The sequence below is a fragment of the Cydia strobilella genome, chromosome 18 (assembly GCF_947568885.1).
Source record: "Cydia strobilella chromosome 18, ilCydStro3.1, whole genome shotgun sequence".
Lineage (NCBI taxonomy): Eukaryota > Metazoa > Arthropoda > Insecta > Lepidoptera > Tortricidae > Cydia > Cydia strobilella.
In genome coordinates this window covers 2,564,344-2,587,825 of record NC_086058.1, presented here as the reverse complement: position 1 = coordinate 2,587,825, position 23,482 = coordinate 2,564,344, and the positions used below count along the sequence as shown (strand labels likewise).

Here is a 23,482-nt window from a genome sequence, read left to right as displayed (position 1 = left end):
AAGAATGTAAATGTTTTAGAAATAGGATTAATATTAGAGTGCAATATGTCAATAATTTGATTCAATTTAACCTTATCTACAATATTATCCAAAATTTAACACTTAGACTAATTTTACACTTGACTGTACAGGTTGTTATTGCAACAATATCATTGTTTGTTATGGCTTTTCTATAGTAATAATAACTCAATGGCATAACCTGTTGTAAAGTACTTTTGCCTAAATACATATTATAGTTGTGTATTTTACATACATATGTATGTGTCGTACTCAATCAAAAGCTACCACTTTGCCACTTACCATAAGGACGCTCCGAAAGTTTTTTTTATAAAGATACAAGCAAATTTCGTCTTTATGGTAAGTGAAAAAGTACCTTTTGATTGAGAATGTCACACATATTAATATTATCCTCTAGCCCCCTAGAAACCTATAGAAGGTCTCTAATTTGAATGTTTATTTTGACATACCAAAATTGCTTTTTATTTGACAATTTCAAGTTTTCATGTTGGCTAGAGGAGTCAGGCCAGACTTGACAATGTTCTAGGAAAGTTCTCATCAGGCATTCTCTTGCTTAATGGATAGCTATTTCAAGGGGGTCTCTATTGTTACCTAAAAAGTTTTAAGTCATCATGTATTGTTTGTCCGCATTTTCGTTAGTCATAATTTATTTGGTTTAGAAATGCGTAACTTTTCAGGATCAACATAAAACAAACCTAACCTATCTATAGGATAACCTGCAAGAGAATGACGACCGGTCTGGTCTAGTGGGTAGTGACCCTGCCTATGAAGCCAATGGTCCTGGGTTCGAATACCGGTAAGGGCATTTATTTGTGTGATGAGCACAGATATTTATTCCTGAGTCATGGATGTTTTCTATTTATGTATTTTAGTATTTGTATATTATATATATTGTTGTCTGAGTACCCCACAACACAAATCTTGAGCTTACCATGGGACTTAGTCAATTTGTGTAAGAATGTCCCTATAAAAAAAACCTTACAAAAATCCTGAAAGTTAGCGGTTTCGGTTTTAGGACTAATGATAATATGACAATGCATTATGACTTAAAACTTTATGTGAAACAAAGGGACCCCATTTTAAGGACATCGCTGAGATGGATGGCTGGCCTGACTATAGGAGTAACATATTGAGCATCAAAAGCTGCATTTTTAGTATATCATATCAGTTTAGTAACAAATGAACCTAGTTTCACAGAAAGCAGGCAAAGCTTAATAATTATCTTGTCCTGGTTAAACCCCTATGAGTTGCTTTTTGCTATAACAAAATTGATCAAATCAATTATCTCATCTTGTCTGTGGCTATTAAGCCAATTAGTGCAGTTAAGCTAAACATCCTTGGATAGTTTAAAACTCATAAATTCATGTCATAGCTCACAATAAGTAACTATTGCACAGGATATAACAATGCCTCATGTCACACACCATTACAACTAAGATTGACCTATTTATTCATAAAGTTAATTAAATTAACTTTCAACCTTCTCAACGGCTGTGAACACTTTTTTGACACTCTCAAACACTTCTGTGGGACTAACTTCAGCATTGATTCGACGCACGAGGCCGAGGCGGTCGTAGTGCTCTATGATGGGCATGGTGTCGTTCAGGTACGTGTTGAATCTCTTCTGCAAGCTCTCGAGATTGTCGTCCGAGCGGCCGCTGCCCGCCGCGCCGCGCCCTAAGCACCGCTCCGTGCACAGATCCCGACAACACTCAAAGAAAAGTACAAACTGAAGCTTCGTTTTGTCAGTCATCACGCGTTCCCAGCCATTTAAGTTGTCCTTGTTGCGCGGGAAGCCGTCGATAAGGAAGCGCGTCTTGCCCGACTTCTGCATGGCCTTGTGTAGGAGCGAGCAAGTAACCTCCACGGGCACAATCTCGCCATTACGGATTTTTTCCTCGATCATCTCTCCGTATTCGGAGCCAGGTCGCTGCCGCTCCTCGCGCAGCAGATCCCCCGCGGACAGGTGCACGTAATCGTATTCTTTAGAGATCAAGGAGCACTGCGTCCCTTTGCCGGAGCCGGGCGCTCCCAGCACAAACACCACTTCTGGCACCATCTTGTTTAATAAAACTGAAAAGCGACGGAGCACACGATCTAGCATCAAACGGAGAGTGACTAACTTACTTCGTTGAAATTAATTTATTTTATAAAACATGCGCAATGCTACAACCTTCAGATAGACGTGATTAAAATCATTAAAATGACGTTATGATTAGTGTTGCCGCACGAAACGGATAAATCGATTTAGAGCATAGACATAGTATTGCATAGTATAGTTGGTCAAGCAAATCTTGTCAGTAGGAAAGGGCGGGAAATTTATAGTTTGTCAAAGGACTGTCACATTTCAAACGTAGACAGAGAGAGTCATACCATCTTTGTCTTACACTAGTACTAGCGCCCAAAAGAAAGGGATGAATATGATTTTCCTGGTTGTTACTGACTGACAGATTGGTTTGAACAACTATAAAAAATGTAGGCGCGAAGGGTTATCGTCCCATAGAAAATTTGAATTTCGCGCCTTTTTCTACTGACGAGATTTGCTTGACCAACTATATATACAAGTAGTTATAGACGCGCCACCGAGCAACCGGGGGTAAGAAAGAATATTCATATAAAATTTGGGCAGAATAGCATTTTTTCTCTTTCACTCTTATAAATTTCGGTATTTCGCCATCGCCTCCGACAAAGCATGGCACTATTTTCTCTTTCCTCTTATAGGAATCGCAACAAGACTATCTTTCTCTCGGTGGCGCGTCTATAACTACTTGTATATACTATGTCTATGGGTTTATGGTGGGCTACAAATTTACTCGACCAATCGTATTGTCGCATTGCGTATGTTTTGACTTGGTTCTGACCCTCACAGGCGCACACGGTAGGCCACTTCTATAGGATTCTACCTCCTATCCTATTACTAGATTTAAAGTTATCACACACTACCGCACTGCACCGCGATCTAGTGCGCAAATCCATAATTGAGAGCGAGACAGAGGTATTTCTTTCTCGCTCACACTTATGGGTGCGGCGCACCGTGACCTTGGTGCAGTGCGGTAGTGTGTTGCAGTATACATTCGGAGCAACGCTTAAATATTTATTTTATTGTTTTTAGTATTAAATTTGTTGTTATAGCGGCAACTGAAATACATCATCTGTGAAAATTTCAACTGTCTAGCTATCACGGTTCATGAGATACAAGCCTGGTGACAGACGGACGCGTCGGACAGCGGAGTCTTAGTAATAGGGTCCCGTTTTTACCCTTTGGGCATGGAACCCTAAAAATGTGCAAATAGTAGATCTGACTGTGGCATTGTATTTCCCAAACGGATAAACCAATTTGAGTGTGGTTTTCTTCAAGACTTATGATATTAATTTTTTTTAGGACAAAGCCGTAACACCATCGCACCGCACCAAGGTCATAGTGCGATGGTGTGTTACGGATTTAAGGAATTGAATAAAATAAACGTTTCGTTTAATTTGTTTATTTAATGTAAAATTCATATCATATTTATCTATATTCTATACTATCATATTCCTTTTAAATTGAGCTTCGCAGTTCGCAGACTCGTATTCAGTACCTGAAACGAAAAACGTACATTTAGACAAGTAATTCTACACAGTGTTTAAACTTGAAGGATGAGAAATAATCAGATATAAGGTTTGACCTCAAAAATATTCAGAACAGGTCTGTGAAGGTTCATCATGGAATGGATAAAAAATCGCAGAATACACAAATGGTTATTTTTCCACATAACTTTATTCAGATTCCAAGTATTTCCAAGGCTTAGAAACAGGAAAAGTGAAAAACTCAGTCGCTCTGCCATTTGAGCTACCGAGACTAATTCGAACAGCGAATATTTCCAGCATATACTTCATATGCGCCTTACGGAGGCGCCTAGTGACGTCTACCGCAAGAGCATCTTAAACGGCTACAAATTCCAATTACCAAGTCATATTGAAATGTCACCATGTTCCACCGCTAATTTAATGTAGTGTGTTGGCCTATAAGATTTCTTTCTAACTTTACCATTAATGGTGTATAAGTGATTAAAAAAACAAGACTTTAAAATTTAATAAAGTTAATTAATGCTTACCTCGTGTAAAAAAGTCGATTACAAATGCTGCGAATGCGTCGTCTGTGATGCACGATGAAGTCTGTAAGCAAAAACTACAATTACTTCCTTGTAGCAGGTATTGTGGAATCTTTGACTTGAGATGTAATTTCAGTCCTGTTGAGCTTGTAATAACCGTCATGGTGGCATCAGGGGAAGTTTATCATCATATTGATCATTTACGCCTAATATAATGTGGTTAATGTATGTGAAGGTTATCCATTACTATAAAATATACAGACAAAGTATAGTAACTTACATTTTCTGTTGTGGACAAAGCGATCCAGCGATTTTAGTCAGTCAACACCTGAAAAGATACAAAAACAATGTAAGCATTTGTAGGATATAGGTAGTATTTTTTAGTACATCAGTCCGAGTTGTATAAACCGTCACGGGGGCATCGGGGGAAGTTTATCATCATATTGATATATTACGCCTACTTATTCCATCCTTACTCTGTTTTGGGTGCGGGAATGTTTACTATAAAATATACGGACAAAGTATAGTACAACTTACATTTTCTGTTGTGTACAAAATGATCCAGCTATTTTAGTCAGTCAACACCTGAAAATATACAAAAGCAATGTAAGCATTTGTAGGCTCGGTAAATGATAATTCTATTGTTTTAGCACATCAGTCCTGTTGAGCTTGTAAAAACCGTCATGGTGGCATCAGGGGAATTTTATCATCATAATCATTCAGAAAGATATAGGTAGTATTTTTAGTACATCAGTCCGAGTTGTATAAACCGTCACGGGGGCATCGGGGGAAGTTTATCATCATATTGATATATTACGCCTACTTATTCCATCCATACTCTGTTTTGGGTGCGGGAATGTTTACTATAAAATATACGGACAAAGTATAGTACAACCATAGAGTAACTTATACTAGAGCGATACTGTCATAGTAAATTTTGTAACCCCAGTAAATTCACTGCCATCTGTCGACACACTTTAAAACTAAAAATAAATATTTATAAAAATACGATAAAATGTATTTAAATATGGATAAATGATTTTTTTATTTGCATTAATTATTTTTATATGATTTTGACCCATGTTCTTTCACTGGTATGCGTTAAAATTATAAATAACAAACGAAACAGTCAACGCCCTCTATACGAGTGTAGGCCAAAACTAGTGGCGCCATCTGATCGAGAATCAAATTTTCGTGATTTTCGAGGCACGTTTTTTCCTTAGACTGTATCCATCTATTACGGAGTTATATCTATCTTTGGTACAACTTACATTTTCTGTTGTGTACAAAATGATCCAGCTATTTTAGTCAGTCAACACCTGAAAATATACAAAAGCAATGTAAGCATTTGTAGGCTCGGTAAATGATAATTCTATTGTTTTAGCACATCAGTCCTGTTGAGCTTGTAAAAACCGTCATGGTGGCATCAGGGGAATTTTATCATCATAATCATTCAGAAAGTTAAAGGTATTTCATCCACAACATAAACAAAAAAAATGTGGAAATATTATTAAATGTTATCAAGAAAAAAAAATTGGCTGTTACCTGATGCATCAGCAACATGTATCCGTTGTGGGAGAATGAATACCTGTGAAAAATAAAACAATTTCATCTATACGCGTCCAAAAACGCTAGAGAAAAATAAAATTTAGTAAAATAAATCAGATATTAAATTAAATTTTCCTCAAAAATATTCAGAACAGGTCTGTGAAGGATCATCATATAACATGTGGAGATAGGTGATGACTGATGACAGGACATTCGGATAATATGTGACGTTTTCAACCCAAAAGGTACCACATTGTCGCTCGTCGATAAGGTTGATTTCGAATTGAAGCTATATGGAAATAGCGCCTTATTGACAATCGACAATAAGTACCCTTTTGGTTGAAAATGGCACATATAATACAAGTCATCGTGAGTAAAAAAGGTGATAATTAATGATCCGTGAGATAAAGCAATGTATGTACTAAATTAATTTGTTGCCTGCAAAAATATTGGAGAATTTTTTATGTGAACTAAAATCTTACCTGATGAATGAACAAGTAAGTGACCAAGGGAAGATACCTGTAAACAAAATAAAATAAAACATTAAATATGTTGAAGCACATAGCAGAAAAGTTAAATTTCATAAGTTCATCAGAAATTAATTTAGTTCTTCCTCAAAAATATTCAGAACAGGTCTGTGAAGGATCATCATAAAATAAAAAAATATTGAAACAATAAAATGATACTCGAATACTAACCTCAAGCAGATTTGAAGCCGAGTCACCTGATCTGAAAAAAAAAAAAAAAAAACAATTTAAGTGACGAAAATACACATAATTAATAAACAAAAGTATTGTAAAAATATTTCAACTCACCATTTGCATATTTCAAGAGCCTCCCTAACTCGTTTCAAATGAAACTGCCATTACAATAGAAAAATTATAATTTAAAAATTAATTACATTATAGTATAATAAAGGAAAATTTCAGGTTCCCATCTATCGTGTGTGATACCACAACATTAACTAGTCTAGTATCACCCTTCATATCGGAATATTAACAATGCGCATATCGACCAGCAATATTTTATTGAACGTACACTTACAAACTTAAACAGGCGCAAACAAATAAGAACTGGGGTGAATAAAAATTGTAAACGTAATAAAACAGTATTGTATAATGTGGTGTATGTACGTGCGCTGGTTTCGTTACATATATTACAGTACAGATTGTATTTATTTTAGCTACGACGTTTACAGTTTGTCCAAGTATTGATTTACATCTGGGAGACCCTCCTTCAGCCCCTTTCGTTTCCTCGTGTCCTGCGGAACAAATTACAATAGATTAGTTGCAAACATCAGGATATCACATGTTCTATATACCTATAGTAAAAAAAAAAAGAATAAAATTGTATCGCCTGCCCGGGAGCTAGCAGTCCTGGGACATAAGGATAGCGGTCCGTATGCAGCGTGGCGAGCAGGCGAGGGGTACTCTGTGCCCGGCGCCGCCGCGCTGTCCCGGCGCGCCGCCGCCGGAGCGGGCAGCGCGCTATAGCGAGGCACTTTGGCCAGGCACATTTTCAACTTACAAAACCGAAATAATCACAAGAACCAAAGAGAATAATCCATACTAATATTATAAATGCGAAAGTCTGTCTGTCTGTCTGTCTGTGTGTTACCTCTACACGCTTAAACCGTTGAAGCGATTTAGTTGAAATTTAGCATAGAGATAGTTTTTGAGTTCCTGGGAAGGACAGGATAGTTTTTATGCCGAAAATCATCCCTTAAGAGGGTCAAATGCGGGGTGGAATTGAGATAATTAATAAAATGCCTGATTATTTGTGTAAACAATATTATGCTCAAATTGAATGATTGCTATTAGACTTTATCCAGGCGCTATACTTACTCTAACTGAGGTTACTAAGTCCACGCAGACGAAGTCGCGGGCAAAAGCTAGTATTCTATATATTATATAGGACACACGACTAAAACTAAAACTAAAAATATCAAAGCCTTGCAAAAACCCTTTCCAAAACCCTCGAAGAGGATACCGGCGGGCGGGTCCCTGGCTGATAGAATACTTATGGGCTAGGGTCTCACCTGGACAACAGCGTAGGGCTTGCTGCCGGCCTCGCAGGGGTCGCCGGGCAGCACCTGCCAGTGGTCGAACACGCACTGCGGGAAGGCCTGGCCGCCGGTGTTGGAGCGCAGGTCGGCCGTGAAGCCGAAGGACTCGTTGACGGGCAGGTAGGCCTTCACCACGAACATGGGCGTGCCGGCCACCTGCGACTCCTCGAACACGTGCCCGCGCCGACGGTTCAGCACGCCGTAGATGCCGCCCACGGCCACTTCAGGGCACTAACGAATACAACCAATATTGTATTGTATAGATAAGCCAAACAGAACCTAATTTCAGCTTTATTATCAACGTAATTCTAATAATGGCACATAAAGTCATCAATGTCATAATAGATACTTCAATAATAATTACCATAAAAAAGTGAGAAAGATTAAATTTGTATTTTTGCGTACAAAAAAAAATTGTATGCAAATTTTGTACAATCACCATCTGAACATGCACTCACTCTACCTGACAACAGAGGCCTGTTTAGATTTGTTAGCAGCTCAGCTTCATATATCGATGGCGAAATTTGAAGAAACTACAAGGGGTCACACCATGCAGGTAGGTTTTATAGAATTTACAATTATTTTTTTCCTCCCCTTTATAATTTGAATAATCTTGGTGCCAATAATTCGTGTTATAATTTGAAATATTGTTAGTCCCCCTATTCAGGCAAAGTGTATGTCGGGTGACAATGCCAAAACAAAGAACTGTTGATCTGCCACGTTTCGGAAAGGCGGTGCTATCAGACATGCTAGCCACGCTCAGGATAAACGTGGGTACCCATGCAGGAGTGGACTGCAAGACACAACAAAAGGATGAAAAGCAAAATTGCAGATTCAACTAATGACAAACAAATGACAATCGTCGCCAATACGAATTATAATACCAAATGCCAATAGAAATTTAAATTGTATGAAAATGAACACGTAACTTTTTGTTCGCATCTGTCATTCTCGATATACACGGTGGCTAAAAAATAAGTGCATTCCCGTTGCCAGGGTGGTTTTGGGATTATACTGAGTAACTTTTAGTATGGGACCAACTACGAAATTGCGAAATTTTACCCTCCCATAGAAATGGACCAGCCAAAATGTTTCCCATAGTAAAAGTTGCTCAGTATAATCCCAAAACCTCCCTGGCTACGTGGATGCACTTATTTTGTAGCCACCGTGTATATTCATTTTTCGATTGAAGTTTTCCGTTAAACAATTATAGTCTTGGCTACGACCCTTGGATATAACCAGCACAAACAAGTCTGCTTTTATAATACTTTAATCATTGCTTTTCATACTTTCAGTGACCAACCATTTTTCCTCTTCAACAAAATTCAGGTTGGTTGATTAGAAGATTTTGAACGCGACATTGTGGGTGAGACAGGACAGAGGCAATGTTACCTGGATCTCGCACAGGTAGACGGGCTCCATGAGACGCGGCTGTGCGGTGAGCAGGCACGCGTACAGGCATCTCCTCGTCGTTGGAATGATCTGACCGCCACCTCTGCAATACATTACACTTGCTACAATCTCGATCAAGTATTTAATTAAAACTTTATTATCAGCAAAGGCTAAGAGAGTATTTTGATTAGGCGTCGATTTTCAAGTGCTCAAGTGCTAGAGATGCGACATGATAAAATTAATTCTGGCTCTTAGACAGGATTAGTAACAACTAACTTCAACAACTACCCAAAATGAATTTCAAGGTCACCAAATAGCGTTGTTGGTGTCGTTACTCGTAAACGAACAGTAGGACCTCTTTTGACCACCGCGACTATTTCACATAACACGCAATATTATTAGGTTTTAAGGATCATTTTATATCTTTTCATTTCTCATGCGCTGAAAGTGGATCGTTGTTGTTCTAAGAAGTGTGTAGAAAATGATACGTTTCTGCACTAAGCATTTTATTTTGAAAGTACGTTTTTTTCTTATTTTTTACGAAAAGCAATTAAAATTTGGTTTTTAATGCATTTTTTGTACAATTTCCATTCTAATAACTCCCCATTCCAATAAATAAAGATACTTTTGCCTAAATTGTAAATTGAAAGTACCCTATTGAAGTTTATACTTAGTCGTGTTTTTTTAAATGCACATGTATTTTACTTTCCTCGTATTCGAAATAAAACGTAGTGTTTAACTCGGGTGAAAGGCACCATTCCTGTCCAGGTAGTTGCCAATAGTCCGAGACTGCCTTTCATCCCTTAGTTAACAATCTACTTTTGTCGGCTACTGATGACTGTGGCGGTCAAAGGAGTCAAAGCCCGGGTTAAAAATAATAGAACGGTACAATCAGCTAGCTAGAATATGGGCGGCACCTGTGGATAGCGTCCGTGTGTAGCGTGACGTCGTAGATGTTGAAGCGCACGCCGCGCAGGTTCTCCTCGGCCATGACGCCCTCCTTGGCGGCCCACTGGAAGCCGGCCACGACGGAGTCCTTGATCTCGTTGAGGTACTGCACGCCCTTGGAGCAGTCCACCATGAGGTTGGGCCCCGTGCCCTCGGGACCGAAGCACCAGATCTTGCGCGCCTCCGTCACGTCGTACTCGTACTTGTCCGACAGGTAGCGAGCGCGGGTCTTGAAGTCGTCGCGGGGATTCACTTTACCCTAGATGCGACCAAAACAACGACATAACATTATTACAAAGTTATCATAAATGGGAAATGTTCCTACTAAACACAACCAGATGGACGCTTGTTATTCTTTTATGCATCAACTAAACATTTTTTGATATATTTAACAAGTGTTTGAGACAAAGCAGTTACTTATTTTTACAAGGGCCACATTTTTTTATCAAATTTGGTTTATGAAAGAGAGGCAAACAGCAATTCACAAGTCACAACTTTTATAAACAACAACCTCGAAATCAGCTCTTGAAGAAGGAAGATAAGGGACTGGGAGGGATGGAAGTAAGGGGGGTGTAAATAGCTACCAACTCCAGACGTCAGTAAAAGGAACATGCTTACGTCATCAATGTCCTCGGCCAGACCGTCGGGCATGGGTTGCGCCTTCATGAAGAGACGGTTGTGCTTGTTGGGTGACTTGGACAGACACATTTGGTCGGACTCCTCGGCCACAGTCTCGCGGTACGACACCACGGGGTCGGACTTCTTGATCGGGATGCAGGCGTGGTCCTCCTCCAGATCCTACACGATAATTACAAGGGTTAAAAACTATATTTGTGGTAATGTTTACTTATTGTCAATTCACTGTATGGAAGTGTTTGCCAATTTCGCTGCCATAATATAAAGCTGATACATACACAGCTTGCCAAGTAAATAGAGCATACAGTTCCTACTCTAGGACTTTCCGATTTCTTTTTAGTGACATTAATAAAAGTTCATTACATGAACTTAAATTTAACAAGTTGCTAATGAACTTTATTGGTCTTTTAATAAACCAGAAACTCATTGCATAATAAATTGAAGCATTTTGGTAGCACGTTCACTTAAAATAGTTATTGACTTAACTGCATGTGTAGGCGTTGGCCAATAACATATTGTTTCTCCTAATTAAAATAAAATACTGTGTAATAGTAAGTAACTAGGTAAGTTACTTACTGTTGCTACACCTTTATGCAATGCACTCCTGGCTTGATAAACAGTTCTGTGGGATCATGAATATTCAGGATAGTTGAGTTTGTGTTACCTTAAGACAGATCTCAAGATGCAGCTCCCCGGCGCCGGCCACGATGTGCTCGCCGGACTCCTCGTTGATGCACTGCACCATGGGGTCGGACTTGGCCAGCCGCTTCAGCCCCTCCACCAGCTTGGGCAGGTCGGCGGGGTTCTTGGGCTCCACGGCCACGCGCACCACGGGCGACACGCTGAACTTCATCACCTGGACAAATTAAATAACAACGTTTAAACTTTGTGTTCTAAATGTTTTCTATCAAAAGGACTTCTGCCAAGTGAGCAAATCAACTCTTTGTCCGACAGTTTTGTGTCTCTTGCGGTACTAAAAATTACCAAGAAATCGCATCTAATTTACGTATTTTCTGTTTATTAGGTTTAACAGTTGGAACCTTTAATGTTATAGCATAGGCACGCCATAAACTGAAACATAGGAAAGCCATTATTTAAAGGTGAAATTTTTTAAACGAAGTTTAAAAGTTGTGGACAGATTTGGTCAAAAAATTGATTTGCCCAAGAACCTACTCAAAAAAATCATTATATCTGGACAGGTTTAAAGAGGATAGATCAATGAGAGGGTTCCTATTATAATCAGAACGCTTGTGGTGTGGCTCGAATTACGTTGTAGACCGCGCGAACCCAGTTTTTCGCCATTCTGAAGTTTCAATAAATTGAATTAACAAAAAAAAATCTATATAATTATAGAACCTGCTTACAAAATTTCACGAAAATAAGTTGACAAAAGCGACCTGTAGAGGAAAACTATTAATTTAATAATTACCTTCATGTTGTGGGCGTTCTTGAAGGTGGTGATGGTACCGGTCTTGACCAAGAACTGGTCAACTCCGACCAGACCACAGATGTTACCGGAGGGCACATCCTCGATGGCCTCCACGTAGCGACCCATCATGAGGATGGTACGCTGGATGGTCTTCTCATACACATCCTGTTCAAAGAGAAAGTAGATGAAATAAGCATGTCTACTGACTGCAGGAAAGTGTAAGCGCTTATATGAATTAAAATAATAATTGTATCGCCTGCCCGGGAGCTAGCAGTCCTGGGACATAAGGATAGCGGTCCGTATGCAGCGTGGCGAGCAGGCGAGGGGTACTCTGTGCCCGGCGCCGCCGCGCTGTCCCGGCGCGCCGCCGCCGGAGCGGGCAGCGCGCTATAGCGAGGCACTTTGGCCAGGCACATTTCAAGTAAAAACAAGATGGCAGCTTTGGTCGCCATTTTTAATGACTGGCATGTTTACCTCTTTCTTGCCGGGCTGGAAGTTGGGGCCCATGATGCGGGCCTTCTGTCCGGTGATGACCTTGCCGGAGAACACGCGGCCGAAGGCGTAGAAACGGCCCTTGTCGGATGTCGGCACCATCTTGGACACGTACATCATGAGGGGAGCCTCGGGGTCGCACGACTGGAAACGACCAAAATAATTAGAAAATCTATTCGGGATGTTTTTTTTTGTGTTTATTAATAAGATGTGATTTTAAATGTTTCTTCCATTAATGGGGTCATAAGCTATAGAGTTCACGACCAATTCCGGAAAGAAATAATTTAAGTCCACTTTGACACCCAGAAACTTACTAAAGTAACTGGCAACACTTGGGACTGATTTAGACGAAACTAAAATAAGTCTCTTGACCCTTTGACCGCCAAAGACGCCAACGGACGCGCGCGGCTACAACCCAATATCGACCTTCGTGCATTGCGACAAGGTCCATAAGGACGCCCCGCGCACGGTAGGAGTGGGTTTCAAAGGGTTAAATTGGTATTTCTTTTAATGTCCTGTGTACAAATTTGACCACTCACTTTACTTACCGAAAGATTATAATAATATTATATGATTACCTTGATACCCATGGCGGCCTCATCGTCATGGGGTCCCTCGTACAACATCTCCATACGGTACTTCTGTGCCACCACGGGCGACGGCAGGTGGATGGCGATCATCTGCAGTAGCGCCTCTCCGGCGGGCAGCCACGACCTCATCACAACCTATACAAAACATTACCAATTTAATATTTGTACGAGGACTGAAGGGAATTTACAGTAGAGAATTTCTAAAAAATATGGGCCGGTCATAGAACCGATAACCGTTGGGGTAGACGAGTTCTCGAGTGGAGACCGCGTATCGGCAAACGTAGCGTAGGACGCCCTCAAACTAGATGGAGCGATGACCTTCGCAAGGTGGCTGGCAAGAACTGGATCAGAGTTGCCGCAAATCGTGCTCAATGGCGTGCAATAGGAGATGCCTATGTCCAGCAGTGGAAGAGAGTAGGCTGATGATGATTTTAATACCTACTGGTTCTAATTTTAATCTTTAAGTGTATCTTCCATTAATGGGGTCATAATCTACATAGTTTACAACCAATTCCGGAAAGACTAATACTGTAAGTCCACTTTGACACCCAGAAACCTATTGTAAGCAACTGGCAACACTTGGGACTGGATTGTAGTTAACTGCAGCTTATACAACGTAGCAAAATAAAAATAGACATTCACAGTACATATGGTGCCACTTTCACTTTCCGTGCCTATATCGAAAATTTAAAGGGCCATATGTACTGTAAAACCGTGCGAATAGGTAATTCGCAACTCGTGTCAATTTAAAACACTCTCTTGGTTTGCGTTTTAATTTATCACCACTCGTTGCGAATTTTCTACTTTCCGCACTTGTATCGTAAATAACTATTTTGATACTACTCAATGTGATTATTTATTGATTCGTTTCTAGTCAAGTCATACATCAAATTAGACATTGCCTGTAACCTTGCTAATAATAACATTACAAGCATTCAATTGAATCAGGAATAACCAATGATCAGTTTTGGGTGCAAAAATGATTTCGTGTATTTATAATTTTTTAACTGTAAAACAGTTACCAAACTTTGAATTAAAAATAGGTTGTTAAGCTCCAACTGAGGTCGGAAATGTTAGTTTCTGTTTTGATAGTTTTTACGAATTTTTCCGCAACTAAAACCCCAGGGCATACCCTGGTTTTATCACAGAATAAATAATAGTACCTAAAAAACCGAAGTTTGACAGCGATTCAGGGTCAAATCACGCTGTCCCTTTCTAATGTATCTCTTTCGTCTATTTAGGGTTGTCAAAAGTCATTGTCTTATCTGTGCCCGCACAGAGACGTCGCATTGTGTCAACCTTTATAATTGTTCGGAGCAATGCTAAGCCGAACGGAGCCGAGAAAGCCCGAAAGAAGGAGTGTCCCCCCACTGGTTTTACAATAATGATTGTGTTACCTTGAGGAGGGCCTTGCCGTCCTTGTCGGCATCCTCATGCTTGATTGTGACTCCGATCTTCGTGAGCAGGGATTCGATCTCGTCCTTCTTGAAGTTCATGATGGCGTCGAACACCTTGTAGATGGGGTCCAGCACGTACATGCAGAACGAGCGCTTGTTCTCCGCGTCCTTCTGCTTGGCCCACTTCTTGGTCTTGGCGTTGAAGAAGTTCTCACCCCACAGTCTGTGGATACGTTTGAAAGTTGAATTTTGTAATCACAATGTTGTACCGCTTACAAATTTTCTGCTTTGCCCGAAGGTTGACCTGTAGAGAATGCCTCATAGCACTGACTACCGAGAACCCGCCTGGTAAGCATTCGTGAACTTTGCTCAGATGCCAGACAACCCGCCCAGCGGGTTGTTTTATACGCAACTATAGACGACCAGTTTCTGGGGTATTGTTCAAAATCTGAAGGTTAACAGACTAATCTACTTATTGAAAATCATAATTATAATGTTCGTCCTTTTCTGCCGCCGGTGTATAGAACAGTCTTTACCCAGTATCAACGGGACAAATAAATAATGTTCGTCCTTTTTGCCGCTGGTGCATAGAACAGAAATCTATACCCAGTATCAACGGGACGAAATATAAATGTGATTAATGTGAACAACCTACTTTGATAAACTAATCACAAGTTAATAGCTTTCAAATCTTAGTTTCAATTTGAATTAAATAATCTAGTTATTACTGTAAATTAGAGTTAATTTATCTCATCAAATAAATGTTAATTACAGATAATTTAGTGCATAAGATCTCGACATGAATCTGACTTATCCAATCTAACAATTTTTTATCGTGCCGCCCACCTTTCAAAATTAAGGATAGTTTGAATCTAGTTTTATTTTTAATTGTTTAGTTGTTTTTAATTTGTTTTGTTAAAAAAATTTACGAGAAATGTTTTGTTTGTTTTAATGAAGGTAATGTAAATTGGGCGACACAAGGTTGCATGCTGCTTCAAATCATGATGACGCTTTGTAGCATATTAAAACGTAATCTCTTTTATGTTTACATGTTTCCCAGCTTTATTAATTACCTGTTCATGAGCTTGACGAGGTCGATCTTGAACTTGTCGGCGTACATCTCGGCGAACTGCTTGAGCGTGAAGGCCCAGCCGTGAAGACCGGAGCCGAAACCTACGGAACCCTTGCTGGGGTCCACGCGGACCTCACCTGCGACCAAATGCACGAAGTGAAAACGTAGTACGAATAAATCTTGTCATCTTTAAACCACAAATACCAGGGGTGTTATTTGAGGAATCTGTTGGATGTATTCCCATCTGTCCCCACACTTGTTCAGTCGCCATCAGATATGTATATCAGTGCGGCCAAGGTGTTCACAAATATCTGAACACGTCTCTATTGTCAAGGCTTTACAGGGAGTAATCAGATATTTGGTCCGGGCCCAGCGAGACCACAAGGAATGCCTTGGAAACTGAACCAGATTCAAAAATGCCCAATTCTTTGCAATATTGGCTTGTTTTTTTTTTGTATATTTCCGAGTCTTATTTATTTTGCGGTACATTCTTTCCTAACTTGTCAAGTTAATTAATGAATAAGTTAAATGGAAGGCTCCACAGTGCCCATGATGAACTGTGCCCAGCAGTGGGGCAATATAGGTTCATATGATGATGATGATTTGGAGCATTCTGAAGCGTGAGCCGCTTAAGGTTTCATGTTATGTTCCAAATGAAACCCAAGAAAAACACATTTAACATAATCCGATTTAACAAGTTGAACAACATGTAATGTTGAACAATTTGTAACTAGAAGTCATTGTCGCGACCTTGGCGTTATCATTCGCGCGATCCGCTAACAAGGTGATAACAAAGAAAGCTGCCAACAACAATAACATGTCCTTTGGCATTTGTAGGGCAGATAAATAGCTGCAAGACTATTAACCGTCTATAATTACAATCTAATCTAGAGATGGGCCGAATACGAATATTCGGTTCAGCTCATACCGATTTGAATATTCGGCCGAATAATCGGTTGGGCTAAAATTGCCAAAAACGCTGAAAACAAGTTCATTCAGGTCCGCGGTCTGCACTCATAACGTGTTTTTGACCGTTCTCTTCCCGAACTACTGGGAATGTTTATGACAAGAAACGAAAACGTCTCATACCTGATCGTGAAGTGGATCTGCGCTAACTATAGGGGGGTCAATGATAAATGCATTTTAACGAGAGACGTCAATACGAAAAGAGAATTTATCACAGACCCACCCTATATAAAAGGGCCCAGTCCGCCGGACGATATCGGCCTGTCAGTTAGAACAAAAATTTGACAGTTCCGAATAACGGACAGGCCGATATCGTCGCGCGGACTGATAGTCAGTGGGCCCCTTCAGTCTGTATCTTTAGGTATTTAAATAAAAGTAAACAAAATCTACCCTCAAATGGCTCCTTAAGCCAGTTGAGGGTAGTTGAAGGCATTACATGATCAAATAATGTAGGTTAAAGTCAGGTCGTTTAGTGACAGATCTAAGAGGTTTTGTATTTGGTTGGTTAACCAATAAATGTTATAAGTAAATGGTTTGTTTGCTTTTATTTAAATACCTAAAGATACAGAGTATAGCGGAAGCCCTTAAAAAATTGTTTATTCAGTAAATATTAGGCAGTTCGAACCGAACTATTCGGCCGAATACGTAATTTGCAAAATATGCCGAATATCGATAGCGAGCATACGCGCGAGGTAATTTCCTCGCTCTCGCTTGCTCTTTGTGGACCGCTATATTTGCATGAATGAAACTCATTTATTTGCGCTTTCATTTCCAAATGTTTAAAAAAACTTGTTCAATCTGCATGCATGAGTCACTAACAGATGTTTTCAACCATTAGGTACAATAGGCTAGCAGCTACGAGTATATACAAATACACACACACAGCTATGCTACACTTACCTACCTACATTCATAGAGTAACTTATACTAGAGCGGTACTGTCATAGTAAATTTTGTAACCCCAGTAAATTCACTGCCATCTGTTGACACACTTTAAAACTAAAAATGAAGATTTACAACAATACGATAAAATGTATTTAAATATAGATAAATGATTTTTTTTATTTGCATTAATTATTTTTATGATTTTTGACCCATGTTCTTTTACTGATATGCGTTAAAATTGTTAAATAACAAACGAAACCGTCAACGCCATCTATACGACAGTAGGCCAAAGCTAGTAGCGCCCTCTGAACGAGAATCAAATTTTCTTTATTTTCGAGGCATGTTTTTTCCTTAGACTGTATCCATCTATTACGGAGTTATATCTATCTTTGCTACATTGAAGTCGAATCTAAAGGCTGAATCTATGTAGATATACCCCCTTATTCGTAAACGTTATATCTATCTTTGTTACATTGAAGTCGAATCTAAAGGCTGAATTTATGTAGATATACCCCCTTATTCGTAAACGTCTACTAAAGTTGATAAGCCGCTAATTCGTTTGTCCCTTTCCGATGTATAGGTATGATGAAAAGGGACAAACGATTATTTTAACGGCTTGTCAACTTTAGTAGACGTTTATGAATAAGGGGGTTGGATCGTAAGATCGTATGTGTAGCTGTAGACCAGCGGTTCTCAAACTTTTAAGGTGACGGAACCCTTTTGGAAAGCGAAATATTTATTATTTTTATTATTTAGCTTTATCCCACATTAGTGGTCCCCAAGGGTATAAGCCTCCTCCATCTGTCTCCACCTCTCTTTGTCGGTGGCAACATCCATCCATTTTTTTCCCGCAGCCTGTACAATGTCATCTGCCCATCTTTTTCTTTGCCTTCCCGCTCTTCTCTTTCCAGCTGGGCCTGGCCATTTTGTTACAAGATTTGTCCACCTTTGATCCTGATATCTTGCTACATGACCTGCCCACCTCCACTTTTGTTTCAGACTAAACTGCAGGGCATCTGTTATCTTTGTTCTCTTGCGAAATATTTAACGGAGCCACAAATTAAAAATTTACGTTCGTCACTGTAGACCAGCTATACCTATAGAAGAACTTGTTTTTTAGGGTTCCGTAGCCAAATGGCAAAAACGGAACCCTTATAGATTCGCCATGTCTGTCTGTCTGTCCGTCCGTATGTCACAGCCACTTTTCTCTGAAACTACAAGAACTATACTGTTGAAACTTGGTAAGTAGATGTATTCTGTGAACCGCATTAAGATTTTCACACAAAAATAAAAATAAAACAATACATTTTGGAGGTTTCCCATACTTGGAACTGACTCAAAAAATTTTTTTTCATCACACCCGTACGTGTGGGGTATCTATGGATAAGTCTTCAAAAATGATATTGAGGTTTCTAATATCGTTTTTTTCTAAACTGAATAGTTTGCGCTTCCAAAGTGGTAAAATGTGTGTATCGTAGCTCCCAAACGGATGAACCGATTTTCGTTTAGTTTTTTTTGTTTACCAGTTGAAATAATTGTATTAACATTGTATGGACTGATGTCCAAGATTTTTTTATAGTTGACAGAGCGTTAGCGAAGATCTCCGTTTCAGCTTAGGAAAAAATGCTTTCGTATGTCCGGATGTTCTCTAGAGGTCTCAATTCTCAAACGATTTTCGTGAAATTTTCTAAGCAGGTTCAATAATTAAATAAAAAAAGAAACGAAATCGTCTCATGATTGAGGGCCTACTGTGAACACCGAACTTCGCAAATTGCGGGCATATTTCTCTGTCACCCTTATTACGCCATAATTGGCCATAAGATTCGGGCAATTTGTTAATTTCGGTCTTCTGGTCGGGGCCAGCTAGAGGACGGCCTTAAAAAAATATTTGTTTATTTATTATTATTATTATTTAATAAGCAGGCAGGCAGTTATGGCAACTGATATGGCCTGTATCCAGTAATCATAAAGATATATAGTTATCATGAACGAGTATTAGGTGTAGTGTTATGCTTGTCTAATTTACTTTTAAACTGGTTCACATTTTGTGCTGAAACCACATCTTCTGGAAGTTTGTTCCAAGCCCTCACTACTCGGTTGCTCAAAAAGTGTTTGTAAGGGTTACTGTGAGACCTATGCCTTTCTAGCTTTAAGTGATGACCTCTTAGATGGTTGTTTTTGTTGCGGTTGTTGATTTGGTAAATATTTGGCAGTTTGAACCGAACTATTTGGCCGAATACAAACATTGAAATTTAAGCCGTATACCGAATGTTCAGCCCATCTCTAGTTTCAAGCTATTATCTAAAAATCATTCAAAATCGACTTACCCATGGGACCACCATCGTCGTTGTAGGTGGCGATGATGACGTTCACGTTCTCCACAATACGCTGGAAGGTCTGGTACAGCTCCTCGGATTCCAGCTGCAACTCCAGCAGCGCACGGTCCATCTTGTTCATGAACAGAATGGGCTTGATGCGCTCCGCGATGGCCTGGCGGAGCACAGTCTCGGTTTGTACACACACACCTGGAGGATAGATTGTGTTCAATATAGATTCTTTGGTTGACCATTTTTAGTAGAAATATTTTTTTACTCAGATGGCCGTTCTGAAGATCTTCAATGGAAATTCGGTTTTTAATGGTAAGAACAATCATCATTTGAAGTTGTAGTGGTAAAAACATTAAAAATAGATCAAGTTTTCAGAATGACATGTGCATCACGAATCATGAAGATAAACAAAGAGGAAAAGTTGATGCCTGCAACAAGTAGGTACTCTCGGTAAAGACGCTGTGAGAAAGAGCTTCCTGTAGCTACCTTATATCATGAAACTAAAGCAGTAATTCTTAATCAGTGGTCTACGGACGTCCCAGAAAGCACAAGGAGTGGTCTGCAAATTAATTGCACAGAACAAACAGTTGGTGATCCCTGGCATAAAATAAAAAGAATTTTGTCAGGAAAGGTTAAGAACCACTAAACAACATGGAATATCATTACTCACCAGATACACAGTCTACTACGACCAAAGCACCATCGGTGACACGGAGCGCGGCTGTCACTTCAGAGGAGAAGTCAACGTGCCCGGGCGAGTCAATCAAGTTAATCAAGAATCCCTTCTCGCCCTTTTCGCGCTGGTCGGGGTTAGTGATGAACACCATGTCCTTCTCTTCAAGCTCGAAGAACATGGAAATAGCGCTGGAGAAAGTAACATGTGTTAGTTTTGAGGTTAGCATTTGAGAGCAACATTTCTATAATTTCTTTTTTTGTCAGATGGCCGTTCTAAAGATCTTCAATGGTATTCGGCTTTTAATGGTAAGAACAATCATCATTTGAAGCGGTATTGTTTGTATTTATATGATTGCACAATGCATTGTAAATGCACCTATCAAATGCAGTGACAGGTATGGTATTGATTTTGTGGTGCATAACAATTACTGGTACCCGTTAGTACCGTTGTTTTTCATTGTCTTAACAGTCCTTGTCAGTTGATTTATAAATCCAAGAAGTTGATAACTCCCGCAATGTAATAATAATGGTCACTTAAAGGTTATACCGACATATAAAGCAACTTACGTAGACTTGATGGTGATGCATCTGTCCTGTTCATCCTTGCGGGTGTCGGTGAAACGAGTCTCGCCGGCACGGGCTCCGGCGATTATACCGGCCTTTGAGACCAGCGAGTCCGTCAGCGTCGACTTGCCGTGGTCGACGTGAGCGATGACGGACATGTTCCGGATGTTCCGCTTCTTGTCCATCATCCCGCGGATCTCGTCTACGGTGAAATTCACCTGCGCAAACCAGAAAACACGTCAACATATCGCCAAGTCTTGACCACAACACAGATGGGCATGCACTGTCACGCACGTTTCATTTATAACGTAAATTAAACTTCGATGTTCTCTTTTAAAGGTCCAACTCTTCAGCTTCAGTTTAGTTTTAATCACTGGCACTTATTGCACCGACATGATATCGTTAAAATACGTCATCGAACTACAAAGACGGTCGTGAGAAGAACTAAGTTTTATTTCTCCGTTTTTAAAGAAATACCGAAAATAAACTCGCGAAACGTTAATATATATGCACCGTATCACTTTTCTGAACACGATTATGAAGTTAAATACTCACCATTTTGGATGGTTTTAGATTCTACTTTCAATAAAATAAACCACCATACGCCAACAATGGCGTACGCTTGAAAAAGGCCCTTTCGTGGGCCGGATACGTCCAGCTAGACGTCAGTCAACGTTTAACCATAGACATCAGACTAGTGCTGCCACGTAATAAAAGATACCGGTTCTTACTTAGTCAACGAAGTTTAAAAATAAGCCCTTTATCAATGACGTAAGGTGTAAAATCAATTGATACATGTTTGACTAAGCCATAAATAATCGTAAGAAAAGTGACCAGTGGAAAAAAGGGATTTTATTTAAGCCATTTCACACTCTCAAGAGCTAATCATAGTTTTACCATAATCATCTTTGATTTGACATTCTGCACAAAATGAAAAGAATGATAAATTATTTAAAAGACTTTTTTCATCAAATGAATTTACTACGCTTTCTTTGCAAATAAAGGTTTCAATTTAAAAGCTTACTGGCGTTAATTCCATGGTCCTATTAAAATTAGTACAAAAAAAAAGAATATTATTGCTACTCAAACCTAGATGGCACTAAAAATAAAATAAGAACTCGTATGGAAACTGCTCGTCAATAGATGGCGCTAAGAGGCTCAGATATATTGTAATACCATTGTAATACTTCGTTCTTATTTACTGACAATTTGGTTTGACCAACTATATTAAAAACATCATTACAAAGGCTATGATAAAAAATTACTATTTTTATGACTCCTTACATAAAATTAATAAGTTTCAAATAATTTTTAAATCGATAATTTAAAATTTGTGATACATGAATTACATGATGGATAGATATTGCCAAATATTGCCCATGCCTTTGTACGTAGTACCAAAGAGAATACATAGTATAGAGGGTTATTGTCGTAGTAAATTTTGTAGTCATAGTTTCTGCTTTCTACCGACACACGATTAAAACTTAAAATGAAAATGTAGGTACTTATATAAATATCAAAAAATATACATGGATGCTTTTTTAGAACGCTATTATGACTTTGACCCATGTTCTTTCACTGATATGTGTTAAAATTGTTAAATATCAAACGGTGTCGTCAACGCCATCTAGCCGAGTATAGGCCAAATGTGTGGCGCCATCTATTCGAGAATGACTTTTTCTTGATTTCCGAGGCACTTTTTTCCTTAGCCTTTATTCATCTTATGTAGTACCAAACCAACACCTATAATTGCCTATAATGTTTAGAGGCTGCCGGTTTTAGGCTTAGAACTTAGAACGCACTGCGATTGATTTCTTGCGGTTTCAGTCTAATTTCTTACGGTTTCAGTCTTTTACGTTACGTTACACTTTTTGCGGTTCTGAAACCGCAAAAAAATAATCGTTAATAAGCGTTCTCAGCCGTAGACAAATTTTGGCATACGAGGCCGTGGCGACACGCGAGTTCCGAGAACTGCGACTGCGATTGAAGGGTGACCGAGGCTAAACGACCTAACTTTCGCAAGCTCATTTTTGTTTTTTTTTTCAAATCACAACTTTAAAGTTCTATAATAAAGTGGAAATTTTAAAACATTCTCAGCATTTACAACTTACAACGATCACCCCCGTCATAATGGGTGTCGTGCTACTTATTATACTCGTAACAACTCGTACCTATTAGGTGCGTAGATTTCGGGGCAGTTGCATAATGTGACGAGTTATGTGAAATTTTGTAAGGGCCATACACGTTGACCTTGGAGTTTAGCGTATGTTAGGTGTTAAAAGTGTTTAAAAGACAGGGCCAATTGCACCAACCACAGTTAACAGACTGATCAACGTCACGCAGCAGAGATCTATGAAACTTCACATACAATATAATTTAGCGAACGC

At 39.3% G+C, this 23,482-nt stretch overlaps 2 protein-coding genes and 1 long non-coding RNA gene across 3 annotated transcripts; all 3 read right to left on the bottom strand.

Annotated features, from left to right (window-relative positions):
- Positions 1 to 1,451: 1,451 nt before the first annotated feature.
- LOC134749268 (UMP-CMP kinase) lies at positions 1,452 to 2,221 on the bottom strand. Its single transcript, XM_063684160.1, has one exon. The coding sequence runs from the start codon at positions 2,120 to 2,122 to the stop codon at positions 1,487 to 1,489; it is 636 nt and encodes a 211-aa protein (XP_063540230.1). The 5' UTR covers positions 2,123 to 2,221; the 3' UTR covers positions 1,452 to 1,486.
- A 1,267-nt stretch (positions 2,222 to 3,488) lies between these two features.
- Positions 3,489 to 6,041, bottom strand: LOC134749782 (uncharacterized). The gene is made up of 6 exons (XR_010128511.1): positions 5,655 to 6,041; positions 5,381 to 5,428; positions 4,647 to 4,694; positions 4,390 to 4,437; positions 4,113 to 4,173; positions 3,489 to 3,596 (listed from the first exon to the last, which is right to left on the bottom strand). It is a non-coding gene; the product is annotated as an uncharacterized LOC134749782 (long non-coding RNA).
- Positions 6,042 to 6,522: 481 nt separating this feature from the next.
- Positions 6,523 to 21,798, bottom strand: LOC134749781 (translation elongation factor 2). Its single transcript, XM_063684818.1, has 15 exons — positions 21,651 to 21,798; positions 21,099 to 21,313; positions 20,527 to 20,720; positions 19,857 to 20,054; positions 15,680 to 15,815; positions 14,607 to 14,829; positions 13,198 to 13,344; positions 12,602 to 12,763; positions 12,128 to 12,292; positions 11,363 to 11,554; positions 10,681 to 10,860; positions 10,032 to 10,321; positions 9,115 to 9,217; positions 7,696 to 7,953; positions 6,523 to 6,918 (listed from the first exon to the last, which is right to left on the bottom strand). The coding sequence occupies exons 1-15, from the start codon at positions 21,651 to 21,653 to the stop codon at positions 6,850 to 6,852; spliced, it is 2,535 nt and encodes an 844-aa protein (XP_063540888.1). The 5' UTR covers positions 21,654 to 21,798; the 3' UTR covers positions 6,523 to 6,849.
- Positions 21,799 to 23,482: the final 1,684 nt, after the last annotated feature.

Bases quoted from the DNA above. Each gene is read 5' to 3' on its own strand.
- LOC134749268 (XM_063684160.1), bottom strand. From the start codon at position 2,122: ATGCTAGATCGTGTGCTCCGTCGCTTTTCAGTTTTATTAAACAAGATG.
- LOC134749781 (XM_063684818.1), bottom strand. The intron at 14,830-15,679 runs GTAATTAATAAA...ACGTATCCACAG, and splicing joins CTCGTCAAGCTCATGAACAG to ACTGTGGGGTGAGAACTTCT. The intron at 7,954-9,114 runs GTAACATTGCCT...TGTATTCGTTAG, and splicing joins TCTACCTGTGCGAGATCCAG to TGCCCTGAAGTGGCCGTGGG.